This window comes from Procambarus clarkii, chromosome 27 (genome assembly GCF_040958095.1).
Source record: "Procambarus clarkii isolate CNS0578487 chromosome 27, FALCON_Pclarkii_2.0, whole genome shotgun sequence".
NCBI classification, from domain to species: Eukaryota; Metazoa; Arthropoda; class Malacostraca; order Decapoda; family Cambaridae; genus Procambarus; species Procambarus clarkii.
Window position 1 is genome coordinate 13,565,194 of NC_091176.1, and position 18,207 is coordinate 13,583,400.

At 39.8% G+C, this 18,207-nt stretch overlaps 1 protein-coding gene across 8 annotated transcripts in view; it reads left to right on the forward strand.

The window, feature by feature from the left end:
• The window catches only part of Hmt4-20 (Histone methyltransferase 4-20), a 39,696-nt gene extending 23,157 nt beyond the window's left edge, over positions 1–16,539 (forward strand). For 3 of the 8 annotated variants that reach the window (XM_069332374.1, XM_045749360.2, XM_069332375.1), the window contains 3 exons: positions 5,029–5,165; positions 13,288–15,197; positions 15,912–16,539. In XM_069332374.1, coding sequence (XP_069188475.1) covers positions 5,029–5,165; positions 13,288–15,197; positions 15,912–15,931 — 2,067 coding nt within the window. In that variant the 3' untranslated portion in view covers positions 15,932–16,539. Of the gene's footprint in view, positions 1–4,847; positions 4,908–5,028; positions 5,166–13,287 lie in introns of all 8 variants that reach the window. The other 5 variants (XM_069332371.1, XM_069332370.1, XM_069332372.1 and 2 more) reach the window with 3 other exon arrangements.
• The last annotated feature ends 1,668 nt before the right edge of the window (positions 16,540–18,207 follow it).

Consider the following 18,207-nt stretch of genomic DNA (forward strand, 5'->3'; position numbering starts at 1 on the left):
CGCAATAGAATGTTCTATGAGCCCGTAGGTAAAAAAGATCAACAAATCGTAAGATAGAATAGCGCCAAATATAAAACAACGCTGGAACATATCAGTGAGCGTCAAACACACACGAAATGTTTTTACTGTTATGTTTGTCAAGTTTATACTTGTTGCACACAGTTATTTTTGGTTGTACATTGATCGGAATAAAATTCCCTAAACAGACATATGCATATAATACATGATATGGGGGAAGCATTACCAGTATAAACGGCTAAAGTCACCCACCTGCAACCCATTAGGGACACTCATGCAGACACACGCTACACCCAAAAAAAAATCTATGAAGGTTCGAGTCTACTTACGGCAGTTTATGTGATACAGTGTTCATTCTGGTATCAAAATACTCGTTTCAGTTTGTAGTTCATGCGATTTTCAGAATCAACTGAATCACTGGAGGTTCAACATTTGAGTCAGAGTCAGAGTCATCTGACAAAACCGTCTCGTCAAATGGCAGTGTGCCAGACATCTCTGGTTCTGATTTGGTTGCTGCTTCAGCTTGAGGTGTTGAAGTGAACAAAGGCCGCCTCACACCAGATGGTCCAGGAGTTTGCATGGCGTCAACATAGGCAGGACCTGTGTCATCATTTATGTCTGGAGCGTGCCGCAAGTGTTGAGATACTGTTGCTGTTTGAGGCCAATCTTCCGGGTCCCAGCACAATAGGGCCCAAATTGCCACCTCGTGGAACTGTAGCAATGTTAGCTTTTTTTGATCAGTTGTGTTGTATTTGTACAAAACAAAGGCATTATGCAATGCCATTTGCAGGAAATAAACGTTATCTTTTTGGTCCACTTGGGAGTTTTCCTGGTAAAATGGTAATACCATTTGATCAAAGTGGTCCACACCTTTCATGAACTTATTGTACCATGCAGCCTAGTGGTGAGAAAGAGAGCCTCATGGCGCGCAGTTTGAAACAAACCCAAAGTAAATCGGATTAAAATTGAATTTTATACAAATATTTTTTTTCAGGACATCATTTTATGTCCACATTGCAGAAGCGGTTAGGCAAACAGGACTCCAGGTTATGTCCTGATCCGCATAAAGTGTTAGGTCCCTACATATAGTCCTTTATATCACGAAAGTGGAACAAGCACATGTTTGAGACATGGAACCAGCAACACCTTGTTTGTACTTTTTGCAACACACACACAGGTGCAAAAAATAATATTTTGCCTACCTAACAAAGATATCAGTATTTCCTGTCTTTGACTAAGCATCTAACACTGAACAAAGCATACAAGAATGTTCAAGCACATTTTTCCTAGGGATGATAGTCTAATATGAGTAGAAGATACTTGAGGGTTCCTTTCCCACTTGCATTCCTCTTGAAACTGACAATGCTATAGGGAGAGATGCATTAGATGTATGACATACATTGAAGCTCCTAGGTTGGTGGTTACACACAGCCTTAAAGGTATCCGTAATCCAAGATGCATCTCATTTGGTAGGTAACTTCATCCCCTCCCCCACAAGAGAAAAGACATTAACACAAGGTGAGGTGAAGAGACAATTGGACTAGTTGCTGTAGGAAGTGCAGGACCAACAAGGTGGCAGTAATGTATATTTGGAGCTGCATTCCACTTCAAGCAACAGCCTTTCATTATCAAGTTATAATATCACAAGACAAGCCTGACCCTAGGCCAGTCTTAGGAAGTAGAAGAACTCTCAGAACCAACTACAGATGGATAAGTTTTATTTTATTTACTTATATGTACAAGAGTTGTTACATTTTTGTACAGCCACTAGTGTGCACAGTATTCCTTTGTTCCCTGGAATACGACCCTGCGAAAAATCGTTCAACAACCAGGTACCCATTTTACTGTTGGGTTAAACAGAGGCTACAGTTAAGGATTTGTGCCCAGTAAATCCTCCCCGGCCAGGATACGAACCCCAGGACAGTGCTTGCCAAACTCCAGGCGAGCGTTTTAGCTACTACACCATGGGTACTAAAATAATGTTAGAATGATTGAATTAGAATGATCAAGATATTAAAACAATGGAATAATAGATGGAAATTTGTGCTCAACCCTATTTGTTGGGGCTTCATTTTCTCTACCTTGTCCATATTGATGGTGAAAATGCAGCCAAAAGTTTTTTAAATTTAAATTTTTATTGTATTTCTGTTAGAAAAGAAGCATTGTTTCTATATGTAAAATGAAAAGTTTATTAGCACTTTAAGGGGACCGCGTCGTACATATCCGGCGGGTTTGCTTATGCGGGTTCTGCCCCCGCGTCGTAAATAGCCTGGCGATCTAAAAAAAACATAAAATCCAATTCTTATTTGATCGACTTGGGGTTTGTATGAAAATGTTTGCCATTAAATTTCCGTTTTCTCTAATAGGCACATGGCCTATTTGAGAAAACGGCATTGTATTGTAACTTAGAGGAGAGACTATTGAGTTGGTGACACAACGAGGGTAATCGCCCACTTCACACACTCTTGTGTTGGCCGCGATCATGATTATACTTTTATATGCATATGTCTGTGTAGAGAATTTTATTGCGAGTTCAGTGATATAAAATTTAACGCTGTAGGACTAATGTTGAGCTGACAACAAACAAAAGAGTATGAACATTTTGTTGCTGTTTGGGCGTACGGCGAGTGATCTACGTTTTTATTTATTTCGTGGTGGAATAGCTAATGCTTTGGTTACATTTTATACATATGATCTTGTAGAGAATTTTATTGCCGACACATTGATACCAAAATGAAGTACGTAGCTCGAGAATTGGTGTCAGGAGAGTGAAAAGATTACACACTGTTTGGTGTTTACGCTCAAGAGAAAAAAACGGCGCGCGCACAATGCGCCATTTTTTTTCACAGGTACCGCGCGCATTAAAGTGTTAAAATATTATTTAACATTTTAGCGGCCCGATGATGGTGTCGACGTCATAAAATAAAAATACGGAGTAGGCCCGATAGCGCAAACGGCGTCAAATATTTAAAAATTTCTAAAAATTCCATTTATTGTTCAAATACTGTGGGACTTGTTTTAAAATGCACACCAACATCTTCCCATGCTTTATATATCCCATGTGGCATCCCCACTCTGCGGTCAGGAATGAATAATGACTGGAAACAATGAAGAAAAGCAGGTGTTGTTCACATGATAATGAAATTTATCTTATACTATTGGTAACGTTGTTCTAATATTTGTTCTTATATGCAAATATTCCTTTAGGGCATTCTGTTGCAAACGATTTGATATCAAATTGAACGACGCAGCACGAAAATTGAAATCAGAAAGTTGATCAGAGCTACGTGGACAAGTGGTGCAGCGGCAGTAGATGTCATTTGCTTGTTTCCTTGTTTTCTTTTGGGGTAGTTCTGTTTCTTTGTTTGATCTTGGGTTGCAATTTCCTACCAAGTGGGGTTTGTTTTGGAATGTCTACCTTTCTGGGTGTCTAGCCCCGGTCGATGGCAGACATAGAATACTCCTAAATACAAAGAGGTTTCCTTATGCCATTGTTCACTGCGCCTCTCTTCCTGGCTCGTAGTCCCCGGCAGGCAAAACTCCATTGACTGAAGGGCTAGACTAATATAGTGTATATCAGTCCATTTAGCTCCAGGGAGCCTTCGGGGCACACCCAGAAAATGGCATTTCATTACGTTCATCGCTGTTTTTTTTCATGACGATGTACTTTATCTTATTTTATTGGTATGTTCTTTTATTTGACCTTGTATGCATATATCTATTGCGAACAATTTGATAACAATATGAACGATGTTGCACAAAAAGTGAGTTGAGACAAATGTAATGAGTATAAACATTGAAATGTGCACTCACAGGCAACATGCGGCCTACCATGCTTTGCGCTGCGGGTGACCTGCTAGGGCGACCAAAGTCTTAATCATCATACAATTCATATTGACCAACAAGTTTTTAATAAAAACATTTTCAGAAAAAACCAAGCTTGTACTCACCTGGTTGTGCTTGCGGGGGAGTTGAGCTTTGGCTCTTTTGTCCTGCCTCTCAACAGTCAATCAACCGGTGTACAGATTCCTGAGCCTACTGGGCTCTATCATATGTACATTTGAAACAATGTATGGAGTCTGCCTCCACCACATCACTTCCTAGTGCTTTCCATCTGTTAACTACTCTGCACTTGTAAACCAACTCCAGTGTCCTTAACCCTTAGACAGTGGCTTTGGAGAAATGGTCATACCCGCCTATGCACAAAAATATAAAAATTTCAAGAAAGTCTTTCTTTATAGAGTTATTAATTTATATGCAGAATGTAAGAAAAACACAAAAATATAAATAAAAATAAATGAATTTTTATCATTTCACTGGGTGGAGGCTGCGTCTGGATCTTGTCAATGCCTGGTGCTCGACTTTGCTGGCGCTTCCTGTTTTATCCTCCGATGTTTCACTGATTGTTGTTCACTTGTTTTTCTTTATTTACATCCAGAGACCTTTTATATCAATATTTGCATCATACATGTAAAACCCAGAGAATAATTTGTTCAATCTTCATATGATAACCACATTACCCTGTGAATCAACAATTGACAATAACTGTTGTCTAAGGGATAAAAAATCTTATGACAGAAACTTAAGTGAGGAATTTCCACAGTAAGCAAAGCAAGGTATAGGGAAATATATTTTCTCCCTTGACATTTTAAGTTTGAATGATCTCCTATTTCCAGTTTTCATCTGGGTTATAACCACATATACAGTAAAATGTTGTGTTCAAAATTTTAGATAATGCCAGGCATTTTTGTCCATTTCAAAAAATTGTATCTCTGCAAGTAACTTTATTCTGTATATTTCTGAACACTTTTCTCATCGTGGCATTTCAGAAAAGATCGATGATGAAAACTACATTCCAGAATCCATCTTGCGTGTTTTATTTTCTTCTGGTATGTAATCAATTTGAATAGTGAAATGCTGATGGTGATGAATGTAAAAAGAGTATTCTTACCCAATAATTTTAATTTTATATGTATCAACATGTAAACAAAATTCATGTTTTGTTCTCAGTTCACTGCAACTGGACGTGGAACAGCATGCGTTAAGGTTCTAAGAGATATTGAGGAAGGGGAAGAGATAACATGCTTCTATGGAGAAGATTTCTTTGGAGACAACAACTCCTATTGTGAATGTATCACATGTGAAAGGTAAAAATACTACTAAACTCCTTTTAGTAATAATTTTTTTTTTAAATGTAGGTCATACTAAAGTGGGCCCTTATATAATGTGAGTTTTTGACACAATATGCAGTTGTCAGTTAATGGTACAAAATTTAAATTGTGCACACTTCAATTTACATTCAAGGAATTCTTGTGTTCATATGGACTAAGAGCCCTCCTCAACTTGTCTCCCTCCTTATTCTAATGTGCCTGCATAAATGACTGGGTGGAAGGAAGCATGGAGAGTATTTGATCCTTTGTTGATTTAACTGCTCTTACAAGTTAAATATCTTAGTGTGAAAATTACTTGTCATTCAAACCAATACTTTCAGTACAGTAGCACCAAAGCAAGGGGTGAAGCTTAAGTTTGATACTAAGAAAGGCTGTTGATAGTTTTGAAAATGGCCACCTTCAGGGATCAGTCATGAGTATAGGGGATTTGTATATTTGTATTTACTATTTATGTCTGTGGAATTGAGCTATTAGCTCTTGGACCATGCCTTTCTAACCACCAATCTATTTTTCTTACTACATTTACTACATATATTTCTCTAACACACACGCACATTCTTAGGAAGCGATCCGTAGCGGCTGTATAACTTCCAGGTATCTATTTACTGCTAGGCGAATAGGCGCATCAGGGTAAATGAAAATCTGCCCATTTATTTCCGCCTCCGCTGGGAATCAAACCTGGACCATTAGAACTATGTCCCTCAAGTGATATCCACTCAGCTGCAAGCCTCCTTTGTTGAGATGTGTAGGTGGGTGAGGGCATCCAAGAATATTTACCTAAGTGTAGTTACAGGATGAGAGCTACAATCATGGTGTCCCGTCTTTCCAGTACTTTGTCATATGACACTTTGAAACTGCTGATTGTTTTGACAGCCACAACCTTTTCCTTTAACTTGTTCCAACCATATACCACTGTTTGGAAAGGAGAACTTTCTAATATATTTTCAGCACCTTTGTTTCCTTATCTTGAATATATGTGACCACTTGTTCTTAAAGTTGCAGGTTTTAAGACTTCGTCTATCAATTTTGTTGATTCCTGTTACTATTTTGCATGTAGTGATCATATCCTATTTTTTTTCTTTGGCATATTTAACACCTCTAGTGTCTCATCATAGCTCTTGTTTTTCAGTTCCCTAAACCATATAATAGCATGTATTTGCACCTTTTCCAGTTTACTGATGTACTTCATGAGATAAGGGCACCATACAACGGCTTCGTATTCCAATTTGGTTTCATGAATGTTGACAAATTTCTTTAATATTTCATTATCAATGCATTTAAATGCAATTCAGAAGTTGGAAAGCATATCATATCATATGCTCCTTGCACAGTGTCCTTTATGTGGTCCTCTGGTGACAGTCTATTATCCAGAACCCCCTTTATATCTCTCTTTCTCAGAGTTCTTCAACCTTCAGGCAGGTTAAAGGATTAAGCAAAGCAAACAACTGCTTTATTTCTAACTAACTCCATGAACATTTTTCCACTTCATCTCGAGACACGTCTATATACTCCGACTGGTGACTGTTGTTCTCTGAAGTCTGTATTGTCTGGTTCTCTGAAAACCTCATTTTGAACACACATTTTGGAACTGTTAATTTCCTTATTGTTTCACACATTTCCTTTTCATTCCCTGTGAATCTGTTCTCCATTTTCAATCTCTGGATTTTATTCTTTACCTGCAATTTGCTTTTAACTCATGTACTACGCACCCAATCAATGAGACGTTCCTATGATGTGCGTAAAAAAATTATTCCTAAACATTTGTTTTTTTGAATATTGTTAAAATTTGTTCCCTGATCACAGGAACAAAAAAAAGTATATGACTAGCAGTGGTAGAGTAGGTAAGTTTCACAATTCGTAGGCACTGAATGATTAGTCTCCCTGTGGCGCTTGCCCTAGTAGCTCAGTGGGGCGGGAGTGGCTGCAAAAACCATTTAAATAATTATTTCAATGTGTCTGAATGGTTTTATTATCTAGTTTTTTGCAGTAATGTTATTCATTAGTGTGTAATATGAGGAATTTATATAATTAAATGTGTGGAACATCTTTATGCTGAAAAATATGGTGTGCTTATTAGTGACTTGATATTATATTCTTAGAACAATAAAACAGTGTTTTTGCTGTTATTACTCTATATACACACACATATATATAACTACATTTGTATGCACCATAACAAATCACTAAGCTGGTCTGGTGAGGGTTATAATCTTGCAGCCATGAACCAGCCAGCCTATCTCACACCACACATCTTGCACCAAGTTACTGTAGTTGTTAGTACGTACATGCAATGAACTTATCTTGTTTTCTTTGTATTTTTGTTATATTTGTTTTTCAAATGCGATGATGCATTGGGTTGGGCTGTCACTAATATTATAAATAAGTAAATAAATAAATGTTTATTTAGGTAAGGTACATACATAAAGAGATTTTACAAAGTTTGTTGGGTTAATAGATAGAGCTAGTACATACAATGCCTAAAGCCACTATTACGCAAAGCGTTTCGGGCAGTAATTGTATTATTTGTACAACAGAACATGTAGAGTGTAGGTATGTATGTATGCACAGATTTATTTGTCACTAATGTGCACTTAATATTATATTTCTTAAACAATAAAACATACAGTTTTTGCTGTTATTACTCTAGATACATTCTTCGTAAATAGCAATTTATATTTTTATAAACCCTAACGAACCACTTAAGTAATTCTGGTGAGGTGTGGTAATGAAATATTAGCACAGTATAGAGCCACATGCTAGACAACACCAGTAGATTCTGTTATCAGATTCCTGTGTCTAAATCATGAATATGAATAATTTTCAACAGGATCATTTTCTAAAGGAATATAGGTCGTGTTGCATGATGTTTAGATGCACAAAACTTTGGCTGTGTGCTGTGAACATCTGGCTCCTCCTTTGAACATTATAACTAGCATTGTGTTCACCGACATTGAATCTGATACATAGTATTTATTACAGTTGGGATCATCTATGACACTATCATCACAAAATGATTGCAGTTACTTATTTTATTCATTATTAAGTAGTGCGGTGGCCTCAATTTGCACTGCTGTGCTGTGAGCTCCTGCTGCATGCCAGCCTTGCCACTCTGGCAGTACTAGGCTTCCACAGCCAGGAGGGATGCAGACAATTTTTTTTTTTTTTTTTTTTTTTGTGTGTGTGTGCAGTGCAGGGGTTTAAAGTGAGGGAAAGTAGAACGAGAGGACACAAGTGGAAGCCAGAAATACAAATGAGTCTACGAAATGTAATGAAATTCACATAGCCTGTATGGGTGGTCAACAAGTGGAATTCACTGAATGAAGTTGGGAATCCACCTCCATCCACAACTTTTAATGCTAGATTTGACAAGGCATTTAAATGTCAAAATAGTTTGCTACTGTGGTGTTGTGCTCCCACTCTAGTTCACTGTACTACCACCATCACTACTGTGGTGTTGTAAATTATAGCTCAACAGGTACAACAAGGATAGAAGGCGGGGCATAAAAGAGCTAGACCTCACATTCTCGTAGTCTTTGATGGGTAAATACCCTAAGAAAAAAAAATGCCCTCCACTTCCACACACCCCTCACACAGTTTGAAATAGCGTATAGTATGTCTAAAATGTATATGTTTGACTGGGAACATAACCTTATTTATCTCAAATGTTATTCAGTTTGTAAAGCCCATTTTTATAAACTTGTCATTTCCCATGAACAAATTGTTGAGTTATATCAGGGGTGCATTGTATTAATGGTCTGTGATTGTATTAGGTTAAATGCACTTGATAAAGCTCCTAGAACATTCAAAAGAGTAATGTCTGCAGGGCAATAATATAAAATAAGTAGAAAAAAAAGTGAAAATGTATCACATTTCAAAATCAGATATATTACATCTTGAAACTAATCTAACACCTGTACAGTCATTTACATATTGTATGACCAACTTTTTGTAAAAAAAACTAATATTGACCTTGAAACTAAATTATAAAAGGATGTTTCTTGATGTAATGTGGAAGGACTAACCAAACAAAGAGTGTTTGGTTAGGAATGTTAATCAGGAGCATGATGATGTAGAAGTTGGTAGAATAATGCAAGGGAGCACTTGCAGTGACAAACTAAAGTAAATGGCTCAGCAGGTTTGCTGAGCCATTAAATGTTGTTTGCACGGAAAAATAAAATTAAAAATTAATGTAAAAATAATTGCATTTGGCGATTCACGCATAAAAGGTAATTTGCAGATAGCCTTATGCTTAGCAATTAGCAAGATAAACAAAAAAAATGCAGATAGCAATTAAAGCTGTTTAAGGGTGAATGACAAAAAAATTAAAAATTAATTAGTTACAAACTGAAAGAGGGGGAATGGCAAAAAAAAAAGGAGAATGATAAGAGTAAAAGATATGTAAAAACATTAGTTAAGCAGAAAAAATTAAAAGTCAATAAATTAGAACAAAAATTTAGTAGAAAAATTCAAACACTGAAAACTGTTTTGGGAAAAAGATATTAGTGCAATATTTCTATTGGTGTAATAATCAATGTATATATTGAACATCTACAATGCTCCACCTGTTTCTTATTTCTAGTAAATTTAAGGCAGTTGAGTTTTGCTGGGTTCCCAGCCATATTGGTATTTCTTTAAATGAGCGTGGGATACTGCCGCTAGGGACGCTGTCCGCTCTTGTCCTATCTCCCGTAAAGGTATTCTTTATTCCAACTTTTACCCAGTTAATCATTCCTCCATCCTTACCCGTTGGCAAGATTGTAGGTCTACTGTTACTGGTAACAAATTGCGTACTCTTAAGGGTAGTGTGTCCTCATGGCCTTCCTCCTACCACCGTAACCGGCGATGGGAAACAGCTCTGGCGAGGTTGCAGATTGGCCATACACACTTAACTCGCGGTCACTTAATGGAGTGCCGCCCTGCTCCTTATTGTCCAAATTGTATTGTCCCTCTTACAGTCGTGCATATACTTGTTGAATGTCCTGACTTTCAGGACGAGCGTGTGTTTTGCTTTCCGACTGTCCCTCGCGGTCGCTTGTCCCTCAAAAGAATTCTTGGTGAATCGTATACTGTACTTTTGATATCGTTCACCTTAGACTGCCACAACGATATTCGACATATCCTTGCTGCCCAGGGCCATTCTATTCTCCAGGTGGACACGTTTACTCGTCCCCCTCGTGGTAGTCGCCGTCAACCCCTTCGGATTGTGAAGATTACCTTTGATGGTCGGACCCTTCCACCCTCTATCATTCTTGTTGGTGCCAGGTACTCTGTTCAGGAGTACATTCCTTCTCCTAGGCTCTGTAACAAGTGCTGGAGGCTTGGGCATGGTGCCCTCTGCTGATCTGTGACTGTCTCTCTCTGTCCTTTGTGTGGTGGCGAAGGTCACTCTAAGTCGGAGTGCACTTCTCCCTGGGCTCGTTGCCTCAACTGCGGTGAGGCCCGTCCTACCTTCTCTCGTGCGTGTGTCCATTACAAGCTTGAGGCAGCCATCCTCAACTTGAAGCACCGGGAGCGTTTATCTTTTCCTAAGGCGAGGTGCCAGGTTCGCCAGCTCCCGCCTTATGCTAATATCTCTTATGCTCGCGTATTGCGCTCTTCCTCTCCTCATCCTTCCAACCTTCCTCAGACTCACAACCGTTTCCGGGCCTTGGACCCTGATACGCCCACTGCCCCCTCCTCTGTTCCTTTGAGTTCTGTCCCGAAGGAACACCATCACCTCTCCCCTTCTCAATTTGGCTTCCGCAAGTGCCGCAGCACAACAGATGTCCTGGTGAACTTGGAGGTCTATATTCGTACTACTTTTGCTGCGAGGACCTCCGTTGTTGCCGTCCTTTTTGACCTGGAAAAGGCTTACGACACCACTTGGCGATATCATATTCTATCCCAGCTTCATTCTTTTGGCCTTCGTGGTCATCTCCCTCTCTTTCTCCGCAGCTTCCTCTCTCGTCATTCCTTTCGGGTGCGCCTCGGTACCGCTCTCTCTGCCTCTTTTCAGCAGTACGAAGGTGTGCCCCAGGGTAGTGTTCTGAGCACTACTATTTTTCTGGTTGCCCTCAATGGTCTTCTTTCCTCTCTTCCTTCAGGTGTCTTCTCCGCTCTCTATGTCGATGATCTTACCCTTTGCGATCAGGGTGATGATTCGCCTCTCCTTCAGCGCCGGCTTCAACTTGCGATTGATGCCATGTCGTCTTGGGCCACCGATCATGGCTTCAAGTTCTCTGCTTCTAAGACTTGTGTCATGACTTTTACTCGGAAACGGGTCGTTCTTCGTCCCTCTTTGTCACTTTATGGTCATCCCCTTGAGTACAAAGATTCCGCGAAGCTTTTGGGGTTATTCCTTGACACTCGTTTATCTTGGTCTCCCCATATCTCTTACCTCCGTGTTGAGTGTTCTAAGGCCCTTACCCTCCTTCGGGTATTGTCCCATACTTCTTGGGGGGCAGATAGGCGTACTCTCCTTGCTTTACATTCCTCTTTCGTCCTGTCTATGCTCGATTATGGTTGCCCTGCTTACTCGTCTGCTTCTCCTTCTACTCTTCGCTGTCTTGATGCTTTGCACCATACTGGGTTGCGCCTCAGTTCTGGTGCCTTTCGTTCGACTCCCGTCCTTAGCTTGTATGTTGACACTGGCTTCCTGTCTCTCCAGGACCGCAGTGATCGCTACTGTCTTCGCTATCTTGCGCGGTCCTTACAACATCCTTCCTCTCGCCTCTGTCGTGCTTTAACTTTTACCCCTCCTACGGTTCCTGTTCCTCTTCACCACCTCCCTCTTTCTGTCCGGTTATCTCGCCTACAGGATTCTCTTTCCGTTCGTATTTCTAATGTTTCTCCTCGTGTTGTTCCTTCTTTGCCCCCATGGAGAGTCCCCCTTCCGCGGGTTTGTACATCCTTGACCCGCGTCACTAAAGCTTTTACCCCTCCTATGGTTCTAAAACGCCATTTCCTTGAGCACTTTTCTTCTCCCGCTCCGTTTCTGTCTTCACCGATGGGTCTAAGTCTGCGGTCGGTGTTGGCTACTCTGTTGTTTTACCTGATCGCATTTATATGTGTCGCTTACCTCCGGAGACCAGCATCTTTACAGCGGAGCTTTATGCTATTCTCTATGCTCTTTGTCTCCTGCTTTCTCGTTGTCAGTCTTCCTTTGTAGTTGTTGACTCTCGTAGTGTCCACATGGCTCTCGGGTCCTTTAATTCGGTTCATCCAGTAGTTGTCGAGATCCAGCATTGACTGTTTCTTGTTCACAGTAAATTTAAGTCAGTTGAGTTTTGTTGGGTTCCCAGCCATGTTGGTGTGTCTTTAAATGAGCGTGTGGATGCTGCCGCCAAGGAAGCTGTCCGCTCTTGTCCCATCTCTCATAAAGGTATTCCATATTCCGACTTTTACCCGGTTATCCATTCCTCCGTCCTTACCCGTTGGCAGGCTTCTTGGTCGTCTGTTACTGGTGACAAACTACGTACTCTTAAGTGTTGTGTTTCCTCGTGGCCGTCCTCCTACCACCGTAACCGGCGATGGGAAACAGTTCTGGCGAGGTTGCGTATTGGCTATACTCACTTAACCCATTGTCACTTGATGGAGCACCACCCTGCTCCTTATTGTCCTAGTTGCATTGTCCCTCTTACGGTCATGCATGTCCTTGAATGTCCTGACTTCCATGACGAGCGTGTGTCTTGCTTTCCGACTGCCCCCTCGCGGTCACCTGTCCCTCAATAGAATTCTTGGTGACTCGGATACTTTTGACATCGTTCGCCTTATGCGTTTTTGTTCTCGTATTGGCATCCTTGGTGATATTTAGCGCCCTCTGATTATTCCGCACATTTGATAGTGCTACATAGCCTTCCCGGTTTGGTGCCTTCTTTTGATAATTACTTACTTATAAACAAACAACTTTGTGTCTTAAGATTATATAATATGCTGTATTTATTTAGGGCTTTGTAGGACCCTATTGGCAGTGTGCTTCATTGATCTGTAACCTTGTTGTGACATTCTCTGGAATAAATGAGAGGTTACATTTATTTCTTAATCTGATATTAGTCTATTATGTGCATAAATTTCTATGCCTTTTGTATTTGTCTTATAAAATATTTTCTATCTTTTGCAGGAGAGGCACAGGAGCATTTGCAGACAAAAAGAATGATGATGATCTAGAAAAAGGTTATCGACTCAGAGAAACAGATTTAAGGCTTAGGATAAGTCGCCAAAGACTACGCAATCAACAAAAAAATGGGGAGGAAGTGATTAGTAAAGGAAAGAGTGAAGGTGCAGTTAGCTTAAAGGTGGATGGTGGTGATCACAAGCTAAAAATTAACAGTTTAACTGGCAAGGTAAACGGTGAAGTGGTTAGGCGAGAATTAAGGACTAGAGGAGGCTCTCGAGATTCTGATAAATCTGACATTAGTACTGATAGTGGCTCGACCCAAGCACATGTTAAACGTTCTGGCTCTCAAGCACATCCTCATTTGAATGGTTTGTATCCAAAAGCAAAAAACAGGAGAACAAGTTCAGATAGTGCTCAGGAAAACATTGATATAACAAGTGAAAATTGTGATGACCCAGTGAAAACCATTGATTCGGATAAATATCTTAAAAATGTTGTAAATAAAGGACGCCCACAAACGAGAAGTTGTGTAGTTACTATTGAGAATACTCTGAATGAAGGAAAAATTCCCAGAGATGCAGGTACAATTGAGTCTTCTCAAAATGGGAGCCACCTTAATACAAAGGGAATCAAGTTACGCAGCCGCCGCCAGTCGAACACTGCCATGAAGGAGGAGGGGTATACCCGTATCTTAAGAGGTCATCACAACCGTTCTGACAGCCATGACATTAAAAGTCCCACAACTTTTTTTGAGGATGTAGTTGAAAGAGAGGAATGTGAGCCAGAATCAGCAGCAGGTAGTAACATGCTCATGCCTGGAGGAAATGAGTCTGCTAGAGTCTCAGGGAATGATGCTCTGGTCAGGACAACATTGCCAGAGGAAACTGCCAGAGAAATAGCTTCAAGGGAATTGATTCAGAGAGAAGTAAATGCAAGAGAAGTAGCACCCAGCTCAAACTGCTTTGTGGATCTGAGTCGTGTTAAGTTAACAGATCACATGCAGGCCGAGATTATGAGCGAAACTTCCCAACAGAACCGTAGTTTGACTGCCCCCACCTCACAGTGTATGGCTGTAAGTGGGAGACCCCCTCTGCGTAGGCTACGCAGACCCCCTGGTGAAAAATGTGATAATTCTAGTTTAGGTTACATTAGTGTAGGAAGTAACTGTTCTAGTAATATTATTAATAATAACACTGATAAAATTTCAGAACAATCACTGCCAACTTCTCAGTTACCTCAGCAGTCTAGTGTTAAAAATGAGGTGAATAGCTTGGAGCCTCATAGTAAAAAGACCAAGCATTCAAAGTGCAAAGAAACAGCTTTAAAAGACATAAGCAGTATGATGGTTAGTCATTCTGGTACTAGTGGAGTAGAAACGGTTGCAGCCAATCTCTCGTCAGAAAAAGACGTGTATGAATTTGATGAAGATGAGGATTCGACTTCTCCTGGATCTTTAAGAGTTGGTAAGCATACTAGTGGGTGTGGTCGTTGGGGAAGAAATGTAACTAGTGAGTGTAGGACATCTCCTCAGTGTGAATCTCCCCCTCATCCATTGATTGGCTTTACCCCATCTTCTCCGACAACCATGGTCACCCCAGAGAAAAGTGGAAGATGTGGGGTAAAATTAAGGCTGCGAATGAAGAGATCTCCAGTTTTAGATGAGGTTATAGAAGTTGGGTCTCATCTCTCGGATTCAGGAATTGCTTATGAACCTGAATATGAGGTGTTAACAGTAGAAGGCATTACAAACCAAGACTATCAGACTAATCACCATCATCATCATCATCGGCGGCACCGTAAGAAGCACCATCGTGAACACCGCCGTCGATCTGATTCATCGGAAGGAGAGAGTACTGATGGAGACAGCACGGCATCACCTCGACCCACTATGAAACGACTTCGCCTAATATTGGGTAACGAGACACACACAATCACCATCCCAGACACTCACCTTGACCACAAGTAGCACATAGACCACCCGCGATCTATTGTTTCTTGACATGCCTCCCATTTCTTTCCTGAACAACATTATGTAAATGAGCCTATAATCCCACAACCAATTAAACTTCCTATTGTAGGTCAGCCTTTATCCCATCAACCAGCTAAACACAATTCTTCCATGTCCTTTACATTACCCACCAAACTTGATCTGATCCACATAATACTATAAATTCTTTAGCATTTATCAACTAAATCCCCATTTAGCTCTCATAATTGATAATACATTCTCCTTAACATATACAAGTCAAACTCATTCTGGTCCACTTCATCACAGTCAAGGTCCATCTATTCACCCAGTTTCGTAACAAAACACTGGACCAGGGTAAACATTTTAACCTACGAGTGGTCAAGCTATTTTAACATGTAATAGGATTGGCACTGTGCTTACTGAAAGGATAAGGGGCGTTTAATTTACCAAGTATCTGTAAGTTATTTTTATGTTTTGTGACTTGTTATACATTTTTCCACACGGGTCGCGGGTTTAGATTTTTAAGTAAAAACCTTATTAATTATTTTTTTAGGTAGACAAAACAGGAAGACATCTTTTTTACACGTAATAATTAATGAAATTATTACAAACTTTATTATGTTTCTCAAAAAATTCTGTGATTGTGTTGATTTTTCAGCGTTAGAAGAACTAGTATGAGAATGTGAATGATGACGTAGGCAGAACCATCCATGTTTGCAGTAACTCAGCAGCACCCCGGAGAGTAATGTCACGGCTCATAAGGTTTGACCAAGTCAGCTAATCACTTTCGAGGATCAGCGCACAATAATATCTCCAAGCCAGTCATCTAGTTTTGGAATAGCATACTTTGTCCAGAGAAATTTATTGTTTTCTAGGAGATGATGTTAAGTGAATGGATTTATTTATTATCGATCATGTACAGTAGTAGAGTGTAGAAAGAGCTATGCTGCAGAGTTAAATAAATGAATGGTTACAGTGAGCTTGTGTTCTTGCAGCCCTGGCCAGCTATTGTGAATTCAGTGTGCAAAACAAGGAAAAGCTCTTAATCCCATCATGAACTATTGAAACATTAATGGTATTTAACAGGACTGTATTAATGAGGCTGGACTGTATTTGGACAAACCTGACAGGCCGCTTTTAATTACACTCTTCATCGGCACCATTCCACTCTTGTATATCTTGTCATGACTTCTGAAAGATAACTGTCAATACTGTGTATTGATGTTTGAGTACCAAGTCACTGGTAGCTCTTTAACGGTGGTGTTAATAAAAGTTGTAGAAGTGAAGCATTATTTTGTACTTCCTTATTTTCTCTACCTTCTCTCTAGAAATAAACTATTAAGTATTGATCTTTCACCTGTTGCAAACCAATGCAGTGGGCTCAAACCTTATCAAACTTTTATCTTTAGAATGGATTTTTACATCAAATCAAATACGTGGCAAAATATGATGACGAAATAAGGTAAACCATCTAATTAAATTATTGTACAGAAAATAATAATTTATAAATACTGTACTGTACTATTATACCAGTATATATAATATAATATACATTATATAAAATATATGCAGCAAATAAATATTTATAATGGTGTTGGGGCTGTCAGCTTCAGAGAGATCCAGAAAACTAATAAGTACATGGGCCCAGAACATTGTTAAAAGTTTGTACCAATAGGCTTCAAGACCTAGGCACTTGGGGTAAATGTGCACTTAAGTTTCTAACAGAGGTGGAAGAGGAACTCATTAGGCAACCCAGAAACCCAAAAGCATCCAGTTTTCTGTCCCAGCACATCAGTGTTGTAACTCAGAGAGGAAATGCCTGCTGTAAGAAATTGAGCTCGGGAACCGAAAAATTAAAAAGGGGGCATTCGAAAATCGAGGTTCCACTGTGTGTGTGTGTTTGTCTTCGAAGATTCGGAGGTATGTCACCAGACGGGTACTGGAACTGAGAGGTATGAGTTACGAGGAAAGACTATTGGAGCTAAACTTCATGTCTCTGAAAGGCAGAAGAGTAAAAGGAGATATGATCACCACCTACAAAATTCTCAGAAATTGACAGGGTAGACAAAGACAAACCATTTAGCTTGGGCAGAACATGAACAAGGAGTGACAGGTGGAAACAGAGTACCCAAATGAGCCACATAGACATTAAAAAGATTTTTTCAGTGTCAGGGTAGTTAACAAGTGGAATGCATTAGGAAGTGATGTGGTGGAGGCAGACTACATACATAGTTTCAAATGTAGATATGATTGAGCCCAATGAACTCGAATCTGTACACCAGTTGAGAGATAGGACCAAAGAGCCAATGCTAAACCCCCTCAAGCACGACTAGGTGTACAATATACACACACAGTCGACCAAATAGTTTTCGAACTCCATTTATCCGAATATGCCTGTTATCTCTCTTGGGTTTGTCTGAATAAAAATGTGTGATAAAGATGAAACTAGTTTGCCCAATGAGATAAGAGAGGCCATGTTCAAAGTGAGGAACAGTAGAACAAGAGTACTGTACATAAATTGAAACTATAGACCCATTGAGGCATAGAGATGTTGGGAGGAACCCTTTACTTTTAAGAATCTGAATGATATGGAATCAACTAGATGATGACTTTCACACACACATAACGAACAAGTGGACACAGATTCAAGCTAAGGAAACAAAGGTGTTGAAAAAACATTAGAAAGATTTATTTTGCAAACAGAGTGGTAGATGGTTAGAACAAGCTAAGTGAGAAGGTGGTGGATGCCAAAACCGTCTGTAGTTAAAAAGCGTTATTCAACAGAGTACTGGGGTAGAAGGAACACTACGAGCGTAGCTCTTATCCTGTAATTACACTTAAGGTAATTATGAACACATATGCACGTTCGTTTGTTGATTATGCGAAGTTAGTAGGGAACATAAAAGCCTTAGATAATTACCATGCCTCTCAAGAAGACCTGGACAAAATACATG